We start from the raw sequence: 26471 nt of genomic DNA, 5'->3' as shown, positions 1-26471 counted from the left end.
GATAATCCTTTCCAAGGCTGTTTTTTTTTAGCCTCCGGACTCACAACGAAATGCCAGGGATGCTAGGAGGAATTTGAAAACTGCTGTTGTTAAAATATTAACTAACCCTGCCCTGACTATCAAATAAATCTAATAAAAGTGGCAGCTAAATGACTCAGCTCCCACGAAGTTAAATGAAAAGAACTATTTGGCACAAAAGAATATTTTATCTTAAAATCTGGGGATAAAGTTAAAAGGACAGGGACCTCCCATACTTCCCAGGCATATCCCCTTTGGAACACAACTTAGATTCAGAGCCTGAGAAAACACAAGTGTTTGCTTTGGATTTTGGAGCTTTTTGTTTGTTTGTTTCAATTAAGTTTATCTCAACAAGAAATGGATCTTGCCAAATTTGATTAACAACACTGAAAAAAGCAAACAAGGAAAGGTGTTCCCCCCTGCAGAGCTCCTCAGAAGGAAAACATTTCCACAAAGAGCTTAGCTTGAACACTACTGCACACTTTGAAAAGGTTTATGGCTTCTAAATGCCTTAAAAATGCAACAGAAATAAACAGAGAGGAAGAAATAAAGCCATTTTTGGTGATATTTTCCCTGTTTTGGCTCAAAATTCTGAAGATGGTCAAGGAAAGGGATTCTTCCCCTCTGCTCTGCTCTGTTCTTGTGACAGCTCAGGGGCAGGGTTAGGTGGGATATTGGGATGGAATTGTTCCCTTGGAGGGAGGAACTGTCTCCTGGGAGCACCTGGGGCAGTGGGAGGTGTCCCTGCCATGGCTCTGGATGGGCCATTCCCACCCAAACCATTCTGTGAGTCAGTGGTTGATCTCACAGGGCTCTGAAAATACAAAGCAGGAGACATCTGGCATCCAGATTCTGACTTCTGACATCCAGGTTCTAGAATTCACATTAAGAGAGGCTGAGGTACCTAAACGAGACTCAACAAAGAAGTCACAGCAACTCTCTGATGCCCCTCCAGTGTCCAAACCCATTTCTGTGACTCCATCACTGGCACTGCCCAGTTCATGCTGTGGCCACGATGGGCCCCTGGTGTTCTGCACAAAACCAAAGCCAAATTTGAGCTCCACACAGACTTTCAGGATTTTTGACATTTTCCTCTTGTCCACTCAAACACCACCAGCAGCTCATCGTGCTGTTACCCAGGCCCCAGTGCCACGTTCCCAGAGCAATATTTACTCTTCAGTGATTTCTTCTGTGGGGTTCCAGGGCAGAATGCTTGACACAAGACCATTGTTGGGCTTTTGATCAAACAAGCTGCAGAAATAACGAGGGAAGGCCCTTCACAGGCAGGGTAATTATCTCAGAAAAACCCTAACAACCAAGGCAGGCTTCTACCAGCCCTTTAGGAACAAATGGAGAAGGCAAAAAAAAAAAAAGAGGAGAGGAAAAGAACTGGAACTTCTAGCAGACAAAGGGGTCATCAGCACAGCAGGACTGGCCCCGGGGGGTGGGAATCCAGCGCTGCAAGCGCGGAAAGCGCGGCAGAAGCAAATGTTTGATTTGCATTCATTCCGCTCCCCAGCCCAGCCGCTTCCCGAGCTGCAGGCGAACGCTTGTTTTCCAAACCTCCAGCTCTCAGCATGCACTCCATCAGAGGAGGCCATCACATCATTATGCCGCTTAACAGAATGCACCAGCACGAGGCAGCGACCTGACAAACAGCGGCTCCCGCCGCACGGAGCGCGAGCTCCGTCTCCACCGGGGTCTGGGGGTAGCCAACATCCATGGGCCTGAATTTCCAGCTCATTTCCAACCCAAAATTGGGACAGTGCACGGCAATGCCCAATTGTTCTGTGCGAGCTGTACACACACAGCCCATTTGTTGGTGCTGAAAGGACGTGTTCATCATTTGGACTCATTTTCGGGATGAATTTCCTGTAATGCTGGAACAGTAGGAAGCTCTTTATTGAGCATCATTAACAAGAAAAAATAGAAAGAAAGCCTCAACAACTAATGTACGTAGGCCAACATAACTTCACTTTTAGCTGACAGCTCCTCAGAAATGGATATTTCCAAGTGGCAAAGTATTAGAGCCACAGATGAAAGGCTAATGGTCTGGATGCTGATCAGTGTCTTTTTAATAAACTCACAATTTTTAAGCCCAAGACAACCAGTGACACAATGGCTGACAGAAAATAATTCCCTTCCCATTTACTGTTTTTCTTTTCCCAAATCTTAGCACCTGGCCAGGATGTTTTTTCAGGCTTCTACTATTCCAGTGAATGCCCTCATCAGCAAAGCAATGGCAATTCTCAGACTGAACAGTTTTGATTTTAAATTTTTTTTTTCAGATTTCATTTTCAATGCACATATGAAACTAAGGTTAAAAAAAGAAAGTGTATTTGTTCCCACAATTAGCCCTATGTTTCAGCAGTGGTCACTAATGCCATCAGGCACTTTGTGCAAGGATGATGAACCTGGGTTCGCTGCCCTAATCAGATTCTAAAATAAGTAATTGCATTTTCTCCCCTTATTACCACTCGTGGTTCCAATGAGCTGGGTTATTTTTCACTTTGGAGCTGAGGAGATTTGTCCTGTTTCAGCACAGCATCAAACCCTGGCAGTGTTACCATCAGCCTAACAGCACACGGTCCAGGGGGCAATTTCCATCCAGCTGATGAGGCCAGACAGACCTCAAAGCAGGATTGCAAATCTCTTTAAAAGGGCCACAGATCTGTGGGAGACGTTGTGCTGCTCTGACAGAGTGAGCAGCCCCTGATGAAGGAGCCAGCTGCAGAGGCTGGTGTGGTCCTGGTGGGGAGGGACACACACATGGAGCTTGTCAGGGACAGCAAGAATTCCAGCAGGAATTCTCACAGAGCCACTCCCTCTCCAACACATTTCAAACAGAGCAACGCAACACACATGCTGAGGAAGCCACAAACTGGCACAATTAAAATAAGTTTGTGCTAAATGAAAAGAATTGTTTGGTATTTTCTAAGCATTCATACCACCCTCGTTGAAGCAAACAGCACCCTGTCAGATCTAGACACATCCTGAGTACCCAGGACACAAAAAATGGTGCCAGTAGCGTTTGAAAATGAGAAAATAATGAAAAGATGATGCACAAAAGTGGCTCTGCCAGCAAGTTCAACTTTTTAGCAGGAGACATGCCCAGGCCACAATCAGAAAGACTGAGCTAGAAGGTCTTGGTCTCATATTCAGGATATGAAGACATTGCTTCAGTTTCCATCTCTGCAGTTTACACTCACAAGTTTCTCTCCGAAGTTCACACTCAGGTCCATAAAATGCTCTTTCTCTGCATTTGTCCCCCACTGGAGCTTCCCCAGGCACCAGGACCCCCTCAGCCAGGGTGGCCCTGCCACCACCCTGTCCTTGCAGGTGACTGCTCCAAACTCCCTGAAAACCCTGAGAATCCCCTTCCCTGAGAAAGGAAACCCCACGGTTCACTGAAACCAAGAGGAGGAGAGCTCCTTACCTCCAGAGTGGGGCGGGGGCCCGCAGAGCAGCACCATGCCCTGGCCCTGGCGGACGGACACCGTGCTCCTCGTCCTGGTCTTGAAGTTTTCAAGGTCTGCCAGGAGAGGAAGGACTCGGTTAGAGGCTGGTCACAAAAGGAAAAGGGTGAAATAAAGCAAATATCAGCGTGGAGGGTGGGCTGGGGGGATCTGGGGGCAATGTGAGGCAGTGGGAGGCTGAGGAGCATCAGCAGGAGGATCAGGAAATGCCTTGCCCAGGTTGGAAAGGAGAAGGCGCTGGTTCACCCACAGAAAGGAGAAAACCCCAGCACCTGTAAGGCTGGGGGAGGTTTGCTGTATGAATTTAGGAGGAATTACTGCCTTGAATGAGCAGTTCCATCCCCAGGCAGGCTGCTGCCCTCGCTGCTGCTGCCCTCCCATCCCACGTGTGGAGACCCTTCCCCCTTGCACCAGCTGCACGTGAGGCCACAGAAGTGCTTTAATTAAATTAAATTAAATTCCTCCTTCCACCTCTCTCTTTTCCCTCTCCTCAGGGCCCGTGCACTGCGAAAATACAACTCCCCCTGCTCTCCCTGCACAGTGAATTCAGGAGTGAAGAGAGGAGGTGGCTCTGAGCTCAGAGTGCCACCAGGATTGTCACCAGCAGCTGCTTCGTGGGAGCACCACGACATGGAATCGCTCTGGCAGCCTCTGATCCTTTACAATTTCCTGCATTTCAATTTTCATTTTTTTCCCCCTTGTTTCCAGTGTAGCTGAGCCTTGGCTTGGCAATTACAAACCTGTTGTCAGTGCAGTTGGGAACCAGAGGAAACACAGAGGTGATAAATATTTATCAGCAGGAGCTGGTAAGAGCATCATTATGAGGTTACAAGGATGGAAAACTGAGCCTTGATTTTTATCCTCTCTCAAAAATGTTTTCTGCACACATACTTAAAAAAATTTAAATAAATAAAATCCAAAGTTGTCACTGCTTCATTTCCCTTTTTAGGAAAGAAGCCTTTATCGGCCTTTCTGTGTTTCATTTCTGGCTTAGGACAAAATAAGAACAGGAAAATAAATTATCAATTAGAGAGATATAATCCTTCATTCCTAAATTCTACAAAATTTGCAAGATTTTCGGGATTTTTTAAATTTTTGTTTTTTTTTTTTTTTTTACATGAAGCACTGTAACATTTTTCTGGCCACCTGCCAGCGCACAGATTTTGATGTATTTTGACTGCACACAGGCACAAGGCTGGATCCCATCCTCTCTGAGGACAGCTGCAGGAGGAGGAACAGCCTCAAGCCCAAAGAATGCCTGCAGGAATCAATGTGCTGCTTTCTACATCAATATTGACAAGGAAAGGATTGCTACCAGGAAAAGCAGACTCTGCTTGGATGAACATGTAGGAAATGCTGCAAGGATGGTCAAAATCAGCAGATAAAGCAGAGTATTCATCACTCCTGCTTGCACTGCTTCGGGAGCCAGCCCTGCAAAGCCTCATGCAAGCACTTCAAATCTGCCTCTGAGTAAAATAACAAGATTAAGATAATTATAAGAAAGGCTAATGCCTCATCAAGGCCATCAGGCTGATTGTGCTTTCTGAAGGCCACAGGTTTGTTTTTACAACACCTAAATTGGAATGAACAATGATATAATGAGGATTTTAATAGTGAGGAGCTTCACTTGGGATCCACCTTGCAATCTTTGAGCTGCAGAGAGGAGGGCTCAGCCTCATGGTGGCAACCCCATCGAGTTCCACCTCACATTGTCCGCAAATCTACAAACCCTGCGTAGCAGAGGAGGATTTTTGTTCTAATTTGCCCATAAAACCAACTTCATGGTGGCAACACCATCCAGTTCTATCTCATTGTGTCCCCAAACCTAAAAACCCTGGGTAGCAGAGGAGGATTTTTGTTCTTATTTGCCCATAAAAATCCCATATCCAACAGAGAAACCCACCAGATTAAAAGGAAAAACTGAAATATTAAGACTTGCAATTCAGGAGATCAATGTGCTGCCAACAATTATCACAACACCAACCAAGGGCTCCAGTGAGCACAGAAAAATATTGTGTGAGCTCCAGTAACCCCAGCATTAGAGAAGGATTAGTAATTAGCAATTGGTAATGATTTAAGGAGGAGAATACAACAGGGGGTGTAAGGGGAATGCAGACAGGTTATTGTGAGTAACAGCTACTCACACCTCATTTAATGAATGACTTAAGGTGCCTTTAAACCCTTTCTGGACAGTATCAATCCTAAATCAAGCTGAACAGGCCCACAGAAGCAGAAAGCTGCATGTATTATTTAATTTCAGCTGGATGTGTTCAAAAGCAGCTGCGTGACTTTGGGAAAGTCACTTTGGGCTCTCGGTGACAAAGTTTGCACATCTCTGAGGACAAGTCCTTCAGCTGCGTCCCTCAGAAGAGGTTAATTAGCTGATATTTGCACAGAGCCCTGACATCTGCCTCTGCAATGCACACACCAACACCCAGCCCTGACGGGGCTCTGCTGCCATGATGAGGTTTTTCTGTGAAACTCTGCCACGACCTGGGCAGCGATGCCACAGATGCCCAGAAATGCCCCCAGCTCCTCCCTTTGGGCAGGGTGCCATTGTGTGGAATGAGCCATTGTGGGCTTTAATAGAAGCTTAAGCAACCTGAAATGATCCACAGCCCCTCAAGGCTGGGTAGTTTGTCTCAGTAAATGGCATTTGGAAACTTTAATCAAACCCATATGGCTTTGCACAGCAACAATTACCCAAGTTGTCCAGAGTAATGAAAGATTTCCCCAAATTTTGCCTACAAAAATCAGTCTTTATAGCAAAGAAGATTAAATTATAAGCAAAACAAAAGGAGCTGCAGCCTTTTCTCCTTTTTTAGGACCTACTTGGGTTTGAGCTTTATAAAATGTGGTCATTCTTTTTCTAAGTGACTCCTAGGCAAGCAAAGTTTTAAAGAAATATTCCCCAGATGGCATATGAAGGATGGGCAAACAAATAAGGTCACATCAGCTCCTGCTGATGGGGCCAGTGTAAAATTTGGCCTCAGATTTCTGAATTTACATCCCTGATCATTTCCAGCTCCACTGATTGTCCCAGTAGTAAGAATTCCACCCCAGCAGAGCAGCTAAAGAGCCCTCTCAGTTCCCATGGCTGGCTGCAACAACAGCAGAAATGATGGAAACAACAGAAATTATGGAATAACAGAAATTATAGAAATGACAGAAATAATGGGAATAACAGGAATGATGGGAATAAAAGAAATAACAGGAACAAGAGAAATAATGGGAAAAGCAGAAAGAATGGGAATAGCAGAAAGAATGGGAATAGAAATAACGGGAATGACAGAAATAATGGAAATAACAGAAAGAACGGGAATAACAAAGAATGAGAACAACAGAAATGATGGGAATAAATAACAGAAATGATGGGAATAACAGAAATAATGGAAATAACAGGAAGAATGGGAATAATAATGGGAATAACAGAAAATATGGAAATAACAGGAATTATGGGAATAACAGAAATTATGGGAATGAATAACAGAAATGATGGAAATAACAGAAATGATGGGAATAACAGTATTAACGGGAATAACAGAAATGGTGGAAATGACAGATATAATGGGAATAACAGAAATGATGGGGATAACAGAAATGATGGAAATGACAGAATTAATGTGAATAACAGAATTAATGGGAATAACAGAATTCCTGAACTCAGCATGCCCCAGGACCCCGACTGCAACACCACGAGTTCCCTCAGGAGCCTGCCAGTGTCAGGGCACTGGGATGTGACGGAGATCCCTATTTTTTGTGAAGGCTGAGCTCTGTTTTGCTGCCTCTGTTTGCCCCAGGAGCCTTTCCACGCTTTGCTTTGATTTTTTTCCCACACGTGCCTATTTTTAGAACACAAAATGCTTCGTAATTACAGCGGTGCTGCAATTAGGAGAGACCCCTCTGTGCAGGAGCTATTAAAAACCACCCAAAAAATATTACAGAAAATGAGATGAAGAGTCAATGATGCAAATTGGTGGTGGCAGGTGTCTGCATGTCCTTTGGAAAGCCAATTTCTGTGAGTGTATCATGTGGGAGGCAGCTCTGCTGCGCAGAGCCTTGAGTGACACGCTGTCAAAAACTCACCATTAGTAAGCCCTTTGTCATTGCAGTTCAGGGCTTTTTTCCTCATGATTAGAAAAGCAGTGTCAGTGCTATTTTCACCTATTATTCCTGTTAACTGGTATGAAACGATTTCTGCTTTTGCTCTGTTCCAACAGAAACGTACACACATCAATCACTGCTTCATACATCAGTGGGTTTTAATTGCCAAAGAAAAGCAGGGCTAATAGGCTTAGAAAAATAAAAATGTGAGTGGGTTTTACTTCAAAGTTTTGGTCTAGGGAGTTTTATAAAGCAAATTTGATCGCACATCGTTGATATCACTCAGTTGATGTGAACAGCAAGGAGCCCCCAGAGCAGAGGAGCTGCAGCCCTGGGGATCATTATTCCTACAAAATGAGATATCCAATGCACCTGGGCAGGCAGAACACAGAGTTTGTGCCCGGGGAGGGAGGAGGGTGGGTGATACCCACACATCTCTGCGTCCAACTGGGAATTACTGGGATTTAGCACTGCCTCAGTGCCATTCCCACTGTACTAAAATAAGGCTTGGGTTAAGGAACTCCTGCTTCACTTAGATGAGCCACAAATCCTTGGATCAGCACTTCAGGAGTTCTTTTAGCCTGTCTGTATTTTATGGGGGTTGGTATTCCACCCTTGAGACTTGGCTGTACTTTGAGCACAGGAAAATAGATAGTTAAAAATGATTGATAATTCAGGAACTGATAAATTAGAAAGCTAACAGACACACATTGGCAATTTTGAGTATTCTGGAGTGAACAAAACAACACCTTTAATAATATTAAATGAATTTTAAAGCACCCAAAGAATAGGAAATAATGATATAGGTAACAAGTGATTACCTTTCTTAGATGTGAAATGCCCAATCCCCTTGGGTACCCAGCCACAGCCCAGACACCCAGGGCCAATTTTTAAGCAGGACTTAAAGAGATTTGCAGATCATAATGGGCTTTGCCTTCTCAAACCCTTCTATAATTTTAAAATAATCCCAGGAATCTAAAATTTAGGGTGATGTTTAAGGTCATATCCAGGAATAATTGAAGATTATTCCTTTTATTAAAGAGCACACCATCCCAAGGGAATCTGATTAGGCTGGCAGTGACATCTCCAGCACAAAAAACTGTTGGGAGGATTGGTCAAATCCCCCTGGTTCAGACTGAGCAAAGAAGCTCCATCCAGATATCCTCGGGGACATTTGGGTGCCCTTTCCCAAATTATTCTCATCATGTTTGCACAACTCTCCATGTGCAAGAGATCCCAGGTTCATGGAGAAAACTCACAGCCAGGTGGGCAGGGGAGGCATTGGCAACATCGTCCCACTCCACTGGCTACAAAACTGTGGGAATTTAAAATATTTAAGAAAAAAGTAAAAATAAAAACCTAGAAATATAAATGAAGGGGGAAAGGAAAGAAAAAGGAAAGGAAAAAGGAAAAAAGGAAGTAAAGGAATGAAAGGAAAAAGGAAAAAGGAAAAAAGGAAAGGAAAAAGGAAAAAGGAAAAAGGAAAGGAAAAAGGAAAAAGGAAAAAAGGAAAGAAAGGAAAGAAAACAGGGAAAAGGAAAGGAAAAGGAAATAAAGGAATGAAAGGAAAAAGGAAGGAAAGGAAAGGAAAGGAAAGGAAAGGAAAGGAAAGGAAAGGAAAGGAAAGGAAAGGAAAGGAAAGGAAAGGAAAGGAAAAGGAAAGGAAAGGAAAGGAAGGAAAGGAAAGGAAAGGAAAGGAAAGGAAGAAGGAAAGGAAAGGAAGGAAAGGAAAGGAAAGGAAAGGAAAGGAAAGGAAAGGGAAAGGGGAAGGAAAGGATGGAAAGGAAAAAGGAAGGAAAGGAAAAAGGAATGAAAGGAAAAAGGAAAAAGGAAAAGGAAAAAGGAAAAAGGAAAAAGGAAAAAGGAAAAAGGAAAAAGGAAAAAGGAAAAAGGAAAAAGGAAAAAGGAAAAAGAAAAAGGAAAAAGGAAAAAGGAAAAAGGAAAAAAAAGGAAAAAGGAAAAAGGAAAAAAGGAAAAAGGAAAGAAACAGGAAAAAGGAAAGGAAAAAAAAGGAAAAAAGGAAAAAAGGAAGGAAAGGAAAGAAAACGAACAAGGAAAGAAAGGAAAAAGAAAAAAGGAAAAAGGAAGTAAAGGAATGAAAGGAAAAAGGAAGGAAAGGTAAAAGAAAAAGAAAAAGGAAGTAAAGGAATGAAAGGAAAAAGGAAGGAAAGTGAAAGGAAAGGGAAAGGGAAAAGGGAAAGGGAAAGGGAAGGGAAGGGAAGGGAAGGGAAGGGAAGGGAAGGGAAGGGAAGGGAAGGGAAGGGAAGGGAAGGAAAAAGGAAGGAAAGGAAAAAGGAAAAAGGAAAAAGGAAAAAGGAAAAAGGAAAAAAGAAAAAAGGAAAAACGAAAAAGAAAAAAGGAAAAGGAAAAAGGAAAAAAGGAAAAGGAAAATTGATTTGCCTGCTGATATTTATGGCCCCACCATCCCCAAACTCTGTCTCTCCAAACCTGCACCTGGTTTTCAGAGCTGGGTTTCTGCCACCCCTCTCACCAGCTCACAGAGATGAAGTTCCTCAGGCTGTGTCCTTGCTGGTGTGTCAGGACTACCCAGAGCGCTGTGTGGGCTGGAATAAAACCCCTTTGATACACAGCTTAATAGAATTTTAGTTTAAGAGCTGCTGTTCTAATGAATAATTTCGAGAGTCACTGATTTGAGAAATAGTTTACAAGTCTGGGGATGAAAGCTTTCTAATTTGACCTTTAGAGCAGAAATTTCACTGGGATTTCTACTTTGCCGAGGAGAAAAGAAAGGGAAAAGAAGTTTTAGAGGTAAATATCTTGGCATTGCCCCCACCCCTATCCCTGTTGGAAAAGATTTTTCCTTGGACTTTATTACTGTGGCCATTAACAAGGCATTGAGTTTACAGAGATTTATCTCTGTCTGGGTTCTGTATTGAGACTATTTGGATTTTCCCAAGTGTTTCTGACCCCATCTGTTAAATCTAGGCTGATTTCTGCACCTAAAAGGCTGCAATTCCACCTCCCTGGGGTTTGCTCCCTGTTCCCAGGGCTCTTTCCTTCCTTCACCCCACTGCCTTCACAGGGAAACAGAAATTCCTGAGAATTTTTCTGCGAATTCCTGCAAGGCACCCATTTTTCTTTTCCAAAATCAAACCACTCTTCTCTATGATATTATGGGAAAAAAAAAAAATCCTCCTTGTCCCACTTCATAAAAACTGCCTGTTTGCCTTCTTTTGACAGGAAATATTTCAAACATTTATTTTGAAGCAGCTCCTCTGCTCGAGACAAAATGCTGAGGACTCTGAAAATTTTATTACTTTAATCTAGAAAATCTGGGCAGACATTTCCCCTTGGGTTGACTGGAATGGGGTTATTTCACTCTCAGAAGTTTTTTATCTTTTCCTAGTGAAAAAAAAAAAAAAAAGAAAAAAAAAGCAGAAAAAGCTCAGTTTGCACTTTCTTGCAGCAGAGATGATCTGCAGTGGGCAGAGAGCAGAGCTCGCAGGGACACAGGGGGTGTTGTGGCCCTGCAAAGGGGCTCCTCTTCTGCCCCCTCCCACTCTGGGCAGTGGCAGGAATGCAAATTCAGACCCAAATTAAAGCAAAATGCAGTCACTGAGCCACAGAATTCATTAAAGCCCATCCAGTGCCATGGCAGGGACCCCTCCCACTGCCCCAGGTGCAGCCACAGATTTCCTGGATAAAGCTCACAGGACTCAAACTCATTCAGCAGGATGTTTCAGTGGGAAATTTCCCTTTACTTGCTAAAAACCCACCCAAACCTCACCCCACAGAGATCCTGATCTGCTGCTGCTTCGGCCTCCCTGTGGAAATTCACATTTCCCTGTGGAAATTCACATTTTGGTGCTCAGCAGCACCTCACAGTGCTGATATTGTTGCATTCTGTTCCCCTCTCAGCCCTAATGAATAATGCCATGCCAGTCATGTTTGCTGCAGACAGGCAAACCCAGGTGGCACAGCTGCCCACAAACACATTTAATGTTCCTCCATCCTCCACGTGCCAGTGCTGCCTCCTGGCTTTGCTTTCCAGAGGGAAACCAGGGGAAAAAACCAAAAATAAAGATAAATCAGCCACTGGGATAAAGCTGTTCTGCACTGCCCTTGTATCCCATCAACAGAAACAGAAATTCTCTTGCAGAATCCATCTCTGTCCATGCTGGGGTCCTGGAACTGCTATTTCCACACATTTATAGAAAATACTGATTTGCATTGATCCAGAACCCCCAAGGATCCTCTAAGGAGCAGAATTATTTCTGCAGCTAGGTCAAGAGCATCATTTCATTCATTCATTTCATCATTTCATTCATTCACAGACCAGGAGGTTTAGAGGCAAAAGGGAAGGTGTGACAAGAAGCTTCCAATGAGAGAGAAAATAACACAACCTCTGATTTCTCGTACTTTTCTCCAACCACACAAACCATGAAAACTGATCAGAATATGAAAACATAACCCAACAGCTCTGCAGGTGTTTACTACTCTATATCAGTTTTTACAAGAAGTTTGGGGGTTCATTAAAAAAACAAACCAAAACACCTACACCATCATATGGTTTTTAAGAATAAAGCTCCAATATATAAAAAAATAAATATCTGCATTTTGAATATTTTTTCACATTAAAGGCAAAATGAATAAATATGGAGAGAGACGAGGAAAACCATCAAGGCTGTGTCCCGCTTTTCCCTGAATTCCTAAACCTGGGTGTTGTGAGCGGCCTGTGATGCTCAGCTGGCTCCAACACCTCCCCTGCCCTCTCTGGAGCTCCTTCCAGCCAGAAACCAAAATATCTTCCCAAAAACCACTGCAGGATTAGGAGATTCCCAGCTTTAGGACAACAAGTGACAATTTCCAGGTGCCACTGCTTTAAGCAATAATGAATTCAGTTTATTTATAACCCTGGGGGGAAAACAAGGCGGGTAAAAAATCCTCCATTTCTGCTCTGACTGAAGGGTCCTCCTATCCCAGATGAAAGTAAAGTAGGTTATAGATCCATGCTCTCCTGCAAAACTCCCTGTTGGTCCCATTCATCAAAAATAAAAAAATAAAAAAAAAAAAGGGGAAAAGAAAGGGAAAAAAGAGGAGCTTACGTGAGGCTTAGCCTAGATTTCCACCCAGCAGGGACTGAGGGGAAGGAGCAGAGGTTGGGAGCTCATCTCTGGCACTGATCCTGCCCTGTGCCAGGACTTCAGCACAGAGAAACCCTGGCATGTGGGGATGTATGGGAAAATACAATTTGATGTGCTCCTTCCTGAGTTAAGGTCACAGCAGCACCAGCACTGGGGGCTGGGGGGTTTCCTTCAAAAAAAATAAAAGGGTTTTCCTTCCAAAAAAAGGGTGTCTTTTTAAGGAAAAGACCTTTCTATAAAATGAATTCTTTTAATAAAGTGTGTGTGGGGGGTGAGGCAGGTGAGGGGCTGGTTCTGGGTAAGGCAGCAGGGCTGTGGTTGGTATAAATGGCATTTTTCCTTGGTGAGGCTCTGTAGGAAGAATCAGGGGTCTCACATTTGGTAGGAAACCACAGAATTAAAGAACTGGGGGCACCCCAGCCAGGCTGCCCTCACAGCTCCAAGTGTCAAACCTCTGGTTCTCCTCCAGTGCCTTTCCAAGGAAAAATGCCATTTACATCAACCACATCCCAGTGGGGCTGGGGAAACACCTGGGGTCTGCAGAGGGGCACGACTGGACATTCCAGCCCCAAAATGAAGATTATTCACACAGCTTCAGGTCACAGCAAAACCCTTCAAATGCACGGAGGCTTCCGTGAGAGGAAGAGTGAGATGGGGGATGCAGGGGAAATTGGGTCATGGTAAGGAAATCAGTTTCTGAAGATGTAAGGGAAACTAAGGAAATGTAATGATTTAAAGCAGATTTGTGGGCCCTTGGTGTCTGCAAGCTGCAGTGGCTGGCTGGGAGTTTTATCTCTGAATTGTGTGGGAGGCAATGCTCTGATGAAAATGCCAGGAAAAAGGGAAGGAAAGGGGAAAGAAAAAAGAAAAAGGGAAAGAAAACAGGAAAAAAAAAATAAAAAAAGGGAAAACAGGGAAAGAAAAGGGAAAAAAGAAAAAAGGAAAGAAAGGTGATATTTTATAAAAAATTCCCTTTGGCAGGATTATTTCTCCTGGGAAACCTCAGCTTCTCCATGTTTTGCTCCTCTGGAATGTGATTTGGAGAACTGTTTACCCAGCATGTGAACTGTTTTAATTTAATGACCAATCCCAGTCCAGCTGTGTCAGACTCTGGTCAGTCACGGGTTTTCATTATTCATTCCTTGCTAGTGTTCTGAAAGTCTCCTTTCTCTTTCTTTAATATAGTTTTATTAATATAATATAATATAATATAATATAATATAATATAATATAATATAATATAATATAATATAATATAATATAATATAATATAATATAATATAATATAATATAATATAATATAATATAATATAATATAATATAATATAATATAATATAAATCAGCCTTCTGAGAACCTGGAGTCAGATTCTCATCTCTCACCTCATCCTGGGGACCCTCCCAACACCACAACAATCATCTCTTATCAACCCCCAGATTTCAGTGATCCCTGTGGAAATTCTCCCATTTCTTGCTGAACACATGGATGAGTCCCTGGCACTGTGGGTTTGGCTGTTTGGAATTCATTAGACCCCTCCAAAACAAATGTTTTCATTATTAATTGTTCTTGAAAGAGACTTTCTTGACAATTTAGTCTCCAAAAGCTAAGATGAATGCTCTGGAGGGCAATGAGGGTTCACCAGTAAAGACTTTGAGCAGCCATTACAATGTGTTCCTTAGCAACTAACAGTGAAAATTATGGGATTTACTCGTGTAAAAGATATAACAGCAAACATTCTGGCAATGGGAATATTGAAAAAAGCCCTTTTCAGGAAGATTTTGGGAGTAATTTTCTCTTTCTACCACCACAGTGAAATTATTTTGGGATGGTAGGTCAAAGCCCCAAAGTATTCTCATTGCAACCACGTTATTACAGGATTTTCTGCCACTCTTTGCCCTGTGCAGTGCTGGGTCTTGGCTGCTAATTCATGTTTAACAATTATTTTTGAAGGAAAAAAAACCTTTCTATAAAACGAATTCTTTTAATAAAGTGTGTGTGGGGAAAAGATTCAGAAAAACAACGCGACTCCCTTCACTTCAGAGGAGGTTCTTGGTGACGAGGAACAAAGAAAGGAGTTCCTGGTCCACAGACATCACTTGCAGGCAGTTTTTGTAACAACAGGGGGCAAAGCAATGATGTGGCTGAGAACCAGCTCTGATTCAAAGCTGATTTTCCTCTTTGGATACCCATTTCCAAACCAGCAGCACGTGACAGCCACCAGTGAGCTGGGAAAGGCAGCAGCCCCTGCACAGCTCCCAGAGGGTTCATTTCCAAAGCAGCATCCTGCAGCTGCCAGCAGCTCTGTGGATTCCCAGGTTAAACTGCAAACCCTGCTGAGGCGTTTAGGGCCAAACTGAGTCAGGTTATCACAGCAGGGAGGGAATGCTTCATCTGTGAGCACTGGGAATGGCTCCATGGGAGAAGAGAGGGGTCATCTCCTGGGGGAGGCTTGGTGCTGTGCTTGGAGATGGAGCAGACACAGCCTGGAGACCCCTGGGGTGGGGGGCACTGGGGATGGGCGAAAGTGTCTGGTTCCAAAGCTTGGGCAGTAAAACACGAACTGCAGCCTCAGCCAGGTAGAATAAATTCAAACTTATCTCTAATTAGAGATGCTGCCCTACAGGAGCTCATAAATCAGCAGGAATTGTCCTGCCTGGCCCATCCCACTGTGATCAGAGACAACCTGGACATGCCACAGCAAGAATCAAAGCAGAAGGGAAGCCCGGAGCTGTCCCACTGCCTCTGAACCCTTCCAGCAGGGCTGCCCAGCTGGGACAGGCTGCAGGATCAGCAGAGGACACCAAATGGAATTAAATCTCAACGCACAGACCTGCAAATGCACAGCCCTGAGAAGGGTCTGCAAGGAACAGGAGCTCCTCCAGGTGATCTGATGACTACAGAGGTGTGGGTATAAATCAGACATTAAGGTCAAGCCCAACCTTTGAGCAGACACCAGGGCCACTAAACCCCACCACAAAGAGCCCCATCTGCCACTGTCTGAGCAATTCCAGGGACGGGGGCCACACTTCAGTAAGGAAACTTTTCCTGATACCCTCCCCTGGCACAACTTGAGGCTGTTTCCTCTTGTTGTCACTTGTCACTTGTTCCCTCAGAGAGGAGACCAACCCTCACCTTGCCACCACTTCCTTCCAGGGAATTTTTTCTTCCTCTGTATTTTTCCCTTTCTTTTACCCCCTCCCCCCTTTTTTTTTTTTTTTGCACACTTGTTTTCTCTGAAATTGAACATATTTTCACTGAGTGAGGAATCTGCTGTGCCACAGTAACAGAATATGGATTAATGACACCCCAAGCCCTGTGCTTATAGCAACACAGAAAATAAAAAAGCTTTAAACTCTTGAGTATGGCTCCAATAAGAGATCTCTAATTTAGAGAGTGGCAGAACAACTTCCAGCTCCTGTTCCATCCCATGCATTATTCCATGGGCAGCCTGAGCACATCCAGAGGCTGGAGAGGGGCTGGGAACACAAACCCTGTGAGGAACCCTGTGAGGGAGCTGGGGGTGCTCAGCCTGGAGAAAAGGAGGCTCAGGGGTGTCCCCATCACTGCACATCCTGAAAGGTGCCTGTGCTCACCTGGGGCTGGGCTCTGTCTGCAGCAGCACTGACACAGCCAGAGCACACAGCCTCGAGCTGTGCCAAGGGAAATACAGGCTGGAGAGCAGGGAAAAGTGTTTTACAGAAAGGTGATAAAGTTCTGGAATGGCTGCCCTGGAGGTGGTGGGGTCCCCATCCCTGGGTGTGTTTAACAGAGCCTGGATGTGGCACTGGGGGCCAGGGTTCAGTTGGGCTGTTGGGGCTGGGCTGGATGGTCTGGAAGGGCTCTTCCAACCTGGGGATTCTGTGAATTCTGTGATTCTGTGATTTAATAACTGGCAAGGACACACCGGAGCTCACCCTCCCTGCCCTGCCAAAGGGACAGGAGCTGAGCAGGCTGAACAAGCTGCAAATTCACCACTTTGGGAGGGCTGTGGGCCAGCTCTGGTGCCGCCAGAAATCAATGGGAGCTTCATCTCCATCCCCAAGGGAAGCACAAAACCAACTCTGATCACAGGTCAGGAGGGGTGGGCTCACCCCCAAATTCTGCCTCAGAGCTGCCCCCCAGCCACAGCCCCTGCTTGATTCCAGGGTTATTCCCAACAGAAACCACAGCACAGTGAACGAAATCATCAAGCTAAGCCTCAGCCCCTAAAATAAAAAGCACATCATTTAATCCAGTTCAGCTGTGTTTCCGTAGATCTTTGTGGAAAAGCCATTATTAGATCCATACTCAAGAGTTTAAAGCTTTTTTATTTTCTGAAAGCCTGTGTTGCTATAAGCACAGGGCTTGGGGTATCATTAATCCATATTCTGTTACTGAGGCACAGCAGATTCCTCACTCAGTGAAAATATGTTCAATTTCAGAGACAACTAGCGTGGAGAAAAAAAAGAAATAAAAGTGAGAAGAGAAAGGGAAAAAGAGAGAGGAAGGAAAAATCAGAAAGGACAAACCTGAAATGAAAATGCCATATCAAAAAGCAAGTATTCAGGGGAAATATTAGCACTTTTATCATAATGAGTTTGTAACCTAAATACATATTTCAAGGATGAAATTGCTGACCCTGTCTGCCCTCCACAGGAGGCTGAATGGCTCAATCACAGCTTAATCTTCCCTGAAAAGGCTACAGAAGAATATCACAGCCCAGAAGAACAACACACATTACTGATGCCCCAAGTCTCACAATTTAACTCCTAAAAGGAGGGGGGGGAAAACCCTCAAATCACACCCATTATTCTCAAAATAAAACCCAACAGTCATTTCCTCAGAAATAAAAATGAGATAAAACCCACAAAACACAAGATGAGGATGGAAAATAAGGGGCTGCCCAGATGAAGGGTGAAGCTTCACATGCCCATTTTTTTGTTTATCAGAGGCAGAGCTTTTGCAGTAAAAGTAAATCACTCTGTATTTCCTAATTCAGCTAATTCTGGTTGCCATCCCCCTGTGGTTAGAGAAGACACTATAAGTGTTTCTTTGCCCATCAACTGCTGTAAATGCCTTAAAGCCAATCATCTAAATTGCCCCTCATGGGTCTCACTACAATGCATCTTTCACAATTCTATTTCTCCAAAATATCCAGTCTTATTTGCAAGGCCACCCTTTGAAACTTTTCCTAGTTCCATCTCTCTCCACAATGTCCATCCTATTCCATGGCATCTCTAAGCCAGCATTTCTTGTCTCAAAGTTTGCACATGGATGCACGCTGTGTGAATGTTCTCACACTTGAGAGCTTTCTACAAACCCATTCCCCACCAGAGAACACCCCATAACCCACCAGTAAAAATTGGAAAAAACACACCCAGCTCCCAGTTTTTCCACACACCACGGAAACAGTGGCTTCCTTCTGACTTACAGGCAAACTGCAGCTTGGCCTCTCTGCTGACAATGGTCCCAAAGGGGTTTGTGGCCACGCACTGGTAGGTGCCAGCATCCTGGCTCTTGTTGGGGTTGTTGATCAGCAGGGCTCCTCCCAGCAGGCTGTAGTGGAAATCCATGCCCACGTCAATGCTGCTCCCATTTAACTTCCACCTGCAGCACACAATGCCAAGGTTAAACTCTGCTGGTGCTCCTGGCTGTTTGGAAACACAGCCTGGAGTGAGTAAAGGAAGATTTAGAATGGCTCTGACTACTTATTAAAATAATAATAATAAAAAAGACAGCAGAAAAATGCAAATTTCCTGAGTGGTGTTGAAATATTCCAGTGTTTAACTGCAAGAGCAATATCCTTGACATATATTTCAGTCTCTGAAATGAGTAATGCTCCTGTAGTCATTGGTACTGCTGCTCTTTGGAATGGATCACTTGGCAAGGGGAAGTCCCTGACACAGAATCTCCAACCCATTCAGGTCCACTGAGGATATTTCCCCCCCGCCTTCCTCACTTGCTGTTTGTTTGTTTATAAATTTAAGAAAATCCCCTCCAGGCAGATGTTGCCACAAAGAGGGGCACCGAGGAATTGCAGCTCCTGAGCGCCACGGGAAGCTCTGGAGCTGTGTTTGCACCACGGATCCGTGGGTTTGTGGCATTGAACAGCGGGCTGTGGCTGGAGGCAGCACAGAGGCAGAGCCCTGGTGGCTCTCACTGGTGTCAGAGTGGCATTTACTGGTGGGCACAGCGAGAGGCACCAGAGGGGAGAGAGCAGCAGCACCAATGATTCACAGCAGCAGCAGCAGCACTGCAGGAGGACAGCACCTTCCTCCAAGGATCCCAGAGCAGCTGCTAAAGCTGAAAAGAAGGAGGAGTTTTGTCCATTTTTGTAGGAAAGGATGGTTAATCTGAGAGCCAGGACTATTTATGATCCTTTTGTGGCATTTTAGAACTCCTGTCCAAGGTTTGCCATTGAGTTGCAATACCTGGAGTTTTCCTGGTGTCCATTCCCCCTGTTCCTAATGCCCCAGGATCACAGAACATCCTGAGCTGGAAGGGACCCACAAGGACCAGCAAAGTCCAAATCCTGGCCAGGACACCCCAAATCCCACCCTGGGAGGGTTTTCCAAACCCTCCTGGGGCTCTGGCAGCCTCGGGGCTGTGCCCATTCCCTGGGCAGTGCCAGCACCCTCTGGGGGAAGAGCCTTTCTCTAAACCCAACCCAAAGCCCCCTGACCCAGCTCCAGCCCCTCCCTGGACCCTGTCCCTGGTCACAGAGCAGGATCAGAGTCACCTGTGGGGATTTTTTTGGGATCAGCACTGTGGTAGCCTCCAGGGGCATCACTGATTGTTGTAGACATCTTTTATGGAAAATCCTTTCCTTAGGATTTTTCCTCCTGAGAAGCTGAGAGGCCTCAGGAACAAAATGTAAACAATGGTTATCTGCTGCTGTGGGATGCAACAGGTGCATCTGGGATTGGTCTCATGTTGGTTGCTTATAATTAATGGCCAATCACAGTCAGCTGGCTCGGACACAGAGCTGAGACACGAACATTTGTTATCATTCCTTCCTATTCTATTCTTAGCCAGCCTTCTGATGAAATCCTTTCTTCTATTCTTTTAGTATAGTTTTAATGTAATATATATCATAAAATACTAAATCAAGCCTTCTGAAACATGGAGTCACATCCTCGTCTCCTCCCTCATCCTCAGACCCCTGTGAACACGGTCACAGCTGATCACAGAAAGGCTCCAAGAACAGCCAAACACTGAACAAACCCAATGGTTGGTCTGGGGTTTCCCTTCACTTCACAGCTCAGCTTCACTTTCTTCTCCTCCGAGTCCAAGGGGAAGATGAGGCTGTCGGGCTCCTGGAGGAACACTGGCCCGTGCAGGGTGTTGTCATCTGCAGGGACAGGGAAAGGGCACAGGTCACACAGGGAATCTCCATCTGCCAGGCTTGAAATACAAAACAGACTCTCAGCAGCAAGAGGCCGTGTGCCATTCACCTTGGGAAAGATCTGGTGTCACTTCCTTTAGTTGATAACGGCAGATTTTTATTTTATTTTATGTTATTTTCCCACTGAACCTCACCTGGAGTAATGAAAATGCCCTACACTGACCAGAGCATGGAATGGATCAAACAAGGGGAACGGGCACTGCTGTCACAGCAGAGCTCAGTTCAAATCCCAGTGCCCCTGGCACTGCCCCACACCCCCCAGGAATGGGCTCCCAGCCTGACGAGGACATTCCACTCCTGTGTCCTTCAGAGCACTGAAATCTCATACTGGATACGGGTAGGAGAGGGAAAATATTTGGGCAAAACGAGCTGACACAACCTTCAAAGGGCTCAGGAGTCATTTCCCAGCACTCTGAGGTTGGTGAACACTGACGGGAGCCTCCCTTGAGCTGACTTTCCTCCTTCACTTTATAGATACACTCTGAGTTTTTGAGCTGTTAAGTCCTCCCTTTCTCCTTTCCTCTCTCCTCAAGCTCTTCACCTTATCAATTTATCCTCTCTCAGAGCTGGGAGCTGCTCACAGCCCCATCCCTGAGGCACAGCCCCTTCCCTGCCCACCGCTCTGCAGAATTTCAGGGAATTCACTGACACTGGTCCAAACACCCACAGAAAGCTCTGACTCAACTCCCTGCTCTCCATCCTGTTTGTATCAGCTTCGTCTCCACAGAACACAAAAGAAACCAACTTTTCCTGCCTGAAAAGATCAGCTATCCTGATTTCACTGAGACTTTTCCTCTCATCAGGGTCAGTGTCTGGCTGCTCCTCCAAGTTCAGAGCAAGTGAGGACACGCTGGGAGTGCTCACAGTCAGAAAGGGACAGGAAGGAACCTTGATTTAACATTTTTTAATCATTTCCCAATCTTTTGCTGCCCTGCAGACTCTGTTCTTTCAGTGTGCAGGAATGTGAGCACAGAATTCACTTTGCTCAGGCTGCTGGAAGCCCACCCAGATGGGGATACAGGAAATTTGTGGGTATGGGAGGTCAGGGAAAAATGAATAAATAACATTTAGAGATGATGGGAAGTACAAAACATATAGAGGAATAAAAAGAGTGAACAGGAGATGATGGATCTTCCAGATGGAAGGAAGGTGAGAATGAATGGGAATAACCCTGATATTGTCTGACCCTGGGAAATAGCTGGATTTACCAAGGACAGAACAACAGCCCTTCACTCAGGGGGAGCAAATTCATCTCCACAGTATTTCACAGAGACTGTGCCAGGGAGATTAGAAAGGAATCACCTCTCCCCCTGTCCCCACCACAAGCACAGTCACAGGCCTTGTATTTATCTTCATTTTTAATTATATGCTAACGATACCTGACTGAAATCCATCTATTATTCAAAACACATTTCACATCATCTCCAGCTTTAAATTACACCTGTGTGCAACCCGTGCTGCTGGTGGGAAAAGATAACAACAGCCACAAAGCATAAGGGACTGGATTATGGCATCCAAACTTGTTCCTGAGACCCTGCACTCCCTGAGCAGCCTCATTCACCCTAAGAAAGAATATTATAGCCTGGCCCATAAGGATTACAGCTCTGAGAACTGCATGGTGGCTTTGAAAGCAAGAGATTTAAAACATATTTGAATGTATCCAGTTTTCTCAGTGGAAAATGCACAAGTGCCCAGGTCCTGTGTAAGAGATGCCTCAAATCCCAGGAGCACAGAGCCTGATGGTGGCACGAGCATCCCAGATAATCCAGTTAGGGCGTGCTGACTCAGGGATGTGTGTGATTGCCTCTGTCACCTGCCTCACACCCCTCTCTGCGCTGTCACCTGCTGTTATTTCAATTAGAGAATGCCAATTTATATCACATCACACCCAAGGTCTGACTTTGGTCCTCCTCCCATCCCAGGAAAACACAGCCTGCATTAAAAGTGAATGGTTCAGGTACTTGAGGTGGGAAACAGGAACAAACCTGAGGGTCCAAAGGTGTCCCCACCTGGCTGCAGGAGCACAGGTGAACCTGCAGCACCCTGCTCTTCAAGGGTTAATGAACTGAACCACCCTGTCCTGTCTGTGCCATTAATTACTGGGCAATTAACAACTTACAAAACACAGAACCTGCAGCATCCTGCTCTTCAAGGGTTAATGAACTGAACCACCCCGTCCTGCTGTCTGTGCCATTAATTACTGGGCAATTAACAACTTAAAAAACACAGAACCTGCAGCATCCTGCTCTTCAAGGGTTAATGAACTGAACCACCCCGTCCTGTCTGTGCCATTAATTACTGGGCAATTAACAACTTAAAAAACACAGAACCTGCAGCACCTTGCTCTTCAAGGGTTAATGAACTGAACCACCCTGTCCTGTCTGTGCCATTAATTACTGGGCAATTAACAACTTAAAAAACACAGACTCAAGACAGAGAACTAAAGGTAGAAATAGTCACAAAACCCACTGATTTTTCCACTGAATAACTCAATTTACCCAAGCTCAGGTGGAAGCTCATGAAAGATCAAATTAAAACACTTCCAAATATTCCACCTGCTGCTGACACCGTCCAACATTCAGCTTTTTAATGGCAAAAAATGCCTGCCCTTCCTGTTGGGCAGCAAGAGGAAAAACCCTGGTGTGATTTTCAAGTAGAGGGAGAAGCTCTGAGAGCAGCTGCAGCCTGCCAGGGGAGCAGAGGAGCAGCAAAAACCTCACAACACCGGCTAGATAAAATTATTTTGAGTGCCTTTCTTCTTCCTCTTATTGCTGCCTGTGTATAACCAAGATAAGCAAGTCCAAACTATTTAATCTTCAGCCTGTGGAGCTGCTTTGCTGCGGCCTTAATGTGTGATTGAAATCTCTGCAGCCCAGATCCCACCACTGGGTGATAAGGGCTGAGCCACAGAACCTGCCACAGGAGGAGGATTTGCCTCACAGAGCACTAAAGAGTCACTAATAAATAAAACAAGCTGCCATCTAGATTCTTGCAGACAGGAAACTACAAGTGCCTGCCCCAAAAAAAGCCCATTTTTGACTAAGTTGTGTTGCTCAGATGTTCACTGTCAGCACAGCCAAAGGCTTTTGCTCCACTGAAGTGTCTGCTTTTGTGGGAGCAAAGTTTTGCTGTTTGGATAGCTCTGAAATGCAAATTCTACACTTTTTTAATAAACTCAAAGTGGTAACTTTCTTTCTGTCGCAGCAATGTCCAGGGACTCGCACTCCACCACTGATAACACATTTTTGGCTTATCAGGGGTGAGCACTGCGAGCAGCTCAATCCACAGAAAGCACTGGTGCCAGCAGGAGGCTCTTTGCTGTGCTCAGAGGCTTTTTCCCTCACCCTTCTCATCAGATCGTGTCTAATAGACTCTGTTTCAGTCATTTCATCAAGAAAGAACAAGAAGCAATGCATACCTGTGTGCACACACCTGAAAGTGCCCAGGTATTTTGGTCCAGTTCCCTTTTACACCATTCAGCAGCTGCTGCCACTCCTCACACGTTTCCCACCGCCCCAGGACAATAAAATAAATAACTTTCCCAGCCAAACTAACTGGTGGGACACTCCCAGGGGCAGATTTTATTTTTCTGAGCTACATTTCTTAAAATGAGCTAACCCAGAACGAACACGAGCCGCCCTCAGCTTAAGACAACCTGCAAACAAGATTGGCTTCCAAAAAAGCATTTTTCCCCCTCCTTGTCAGATAAAACAAATGTACTCCTGCTCTGGGTCTGCCTCCTCTGACAGAAGTGTGTTTCTTTCACTCAGAGGCAGGGTCTAGGAAATTTCAGTGGCTTTGACAATAAAAGAAGCATTTTAACCACAGAAGGAGGTGTGTGTCCATATGGTGCTGGATGGAAAGTGAGAGATCATTTCAAAGAACATTCTGCTCAATATATATTTTTCCCCCTCGTGAATTACAAAACCTATTAAAAAAAAAAAAAGCTGGATTAATTGGAATAGATTCCAAATGAAGGGTGTATTTGCTGTGTCCCTACAGTACCCCAAAGCTGAGAGCCAGCACGTGCGGTTGGATGCTGAATGCTGTCAGCTTCCCCTGCTTTTGAGGAATTGAAACGTGAGCAATGTCAGCTGAGGTTAATTCACACCAAACAGGTGGAACCATTGCTATTCTCTCTGAACATTAAGCCTGGTGACAGATCCTGGTACCTAAATAGAACTGCTTTAATTTCCATTGAAAGTTATGGCCAATTTGAGAGAAAGTTTAATTGAATATTCCACACCGTAGGGAAAGATAATAACTAAACTGAACAGAGAATTCTTGGAGTATATCCAGGGTAAATGAGAGAAATGCTTTCCTTGTTTGCTGCTGAGGGAATTGCTCCCTGCTCTGAGTGCTGGGCCGTTTGCACACACTGCTACAAGCTGGTATTTCTTTGAGACAAAGCTGCACCTTGGGAAGAGCAGCTCTCCAGAGAAGCGGGAGTGGAATGGATGGGACAGCTCAAGGGCACGGCTGATTGCCACAGCAGCCTGCTCTCCAGGTGAGCACTGCACTCCATCCTCCTGAGCAGCCAAGGGCTCCACTGGATGGCTCTCTCCTTCCTTCTTACCCATCACTCCTCTTAACAGCAACTGCACTTGGCTTTGAAATTCAAACAGAGAATATTTCACACCGCACAGAACTGCTGCGACTCATTCTGGAGACTGCTCAATGAACAAGACACACTAAAGGTGCTTCCTGTTCAAAGAAAAGCTAAAACCCACATATTTTAAAAGTGAATGAAGTGGTATTTTCCACTTGCAGCTCTGCATCTTTGGGGACAGCTCCTTGACACAAGACTGGGCTTCTCTTGTGGCACCTACAGATGTGCAACAGACAAATGTGGATATTTCCATGTGGATATCCTACACACAAATGTGGATATTTCTATGTGGATATCCTACACACAAATGTGGATATTCACATATGGATACCATAGACACAAATGTGGATATCCTACACACAAACATGGATATTCACATGTGGATATCATAGACACAGATGTGGATATTTCTATGTGGATACCACACACACAAATGTGGGTATTTGTATATGGATACCATAGACACAAATGTGGATATTTCTATGTGGATACCATAGACACAAATGTGGATATCCACATGTGGACACCATAGAAATAAATATGGATACCATAGGCACAAATGTGGATATCCTACACACAAATGTGGATATTCATATGTGGATATCATAGACACAAATGTGGATATTCACATGTGGATATCCTACACACAAATGTGGATATTCATATGTGGATATCATAGACACAAATGTGGATATTCACATGTGAATACCATACACATAAATGTGAATATTCCCTGGGCCTCCTCGCCTGGCTCCAGGCTGCTGGGAGAGGCCATTCCCACCACACCACAAGGTGACCTGTCCTCCAACAAAACCCTCATTTACCAGGATGAAATTTGAGTTCTCTTAGCAAGTAAACAACCTGATTAAAATCACACATATCCCCTTCAGTGTCCCACAAAAGCACATTGCTCCAGTACTGCAGAAAATCACAAATTTCTTCACCCCACAGCCTCTTCCCTGAATCACCGCAGCCCAGAGCAGGAAAATAAACAGAGGAGGAAAGTAAAGAGCAGGAAGATAAACAGAGGAACTCACAGTGCCCTGTTGAGGACAATATCAGAGCTGTGAGTATAAAACAATAGCAAAAATCAGATGAATGCAGTGCTAATGGTGCAGTGCTGGACATTCTTGCATAGATCTACTTGGGAATAGAAATGTTTCCAAGGCCTGTGCTAATTATCTATTGATTTATTAGTAAAATCTAAGGTGCTGATATAATTGCAGTCTGCCAAGAACACACATCATTATTGTAAAACTTTCAGCTGTCTTGAGTATGCCAGGGACTGTAAAGTGGATATATTAAAAAGCAGAACTAGTTGGTTACATGCACATATTTTAAAGCCACATATTTCCTTTCCACAACACCTCCCTGGACTTCAATTGATTTGAATCTCTGAAATAATCAGGAAGGTGTGTAAAAGCCAGGTTAACAAATGCCATCCTCCCCACCCCAGCAGCAGACAGGCAGAGTTATACAGTGAAAATAAAAACCTCTTTCCTTTAAAATCCCCAAGCCTTAGAAAAGACAAGTCCCTGGGGCAATAACCTATAATCTCTGTCTCATCTATTGCTGCAAAAACAAAGACAACTCTGGCAATGTGTCCGGGCTCTGCCTTGATTGAGGAGCCAAACCCTGCAGAAAGCTTCAAGGTGAAAGGAGCTCTCTGTGCTTGGCTTCAAGGTGAAGCCTCTTTTCTCCCTCCTGCTTTAAGTACATCAGCCTCTGTCAGAGGCGAGCTGATCCCTGCCAGCTTTTCATCCAGCTATTTACAGA

The 26471-nt window shown here is 44.6% G+C and overlaps 1 protein-coding gene across 2 annotated transcripts in view; it reads right to left on the bottom strand.

Annotated features, from left to right (window-relative positions):
• Nucleotides 1–26471, bottom strand: part of LOC134422679 (contactin-4) — a 259070-nt gene that overhangs the window by 82105 nt on the left and 150494 nt on the right. For both annotated transcript variants that reach the window (XM_063165043.1, XM_063165044.1), the window contains exons 4-6: nt 19906–20032; nt 18113–18288; nt 3455–3550 (exon numbers count right to left, since the gene is read on the bottom strand). In XM_063165043.1, coding sequence (XP_063021113.1) covers nt 3455–3550; nt 18113–18288; nt 19906–20032 — 399 coding nt within the window. The remainder of the gene's footprint in view (nt 1–3454; nt 3551–18112; nt 18289–19905; nt 20033–26471) is intronic.

This window comes from Melospiza melodia, chromosome 10 (genome assembly GCF_035770615.1).
Source record: "Melospiza melodia melodia isolate bMelMel2 chromosome 10, bMelMel2.pri, whole genome shotgun sequence".
NCBI lineage: Eukaryota > Metazoa > Chordata > Aves > Passeriformes > Passerellidae > Melospiza > Melospiza melodia.
This window is presented reverse-complemented; position numbering and strand designations above follow the sequence as displayed.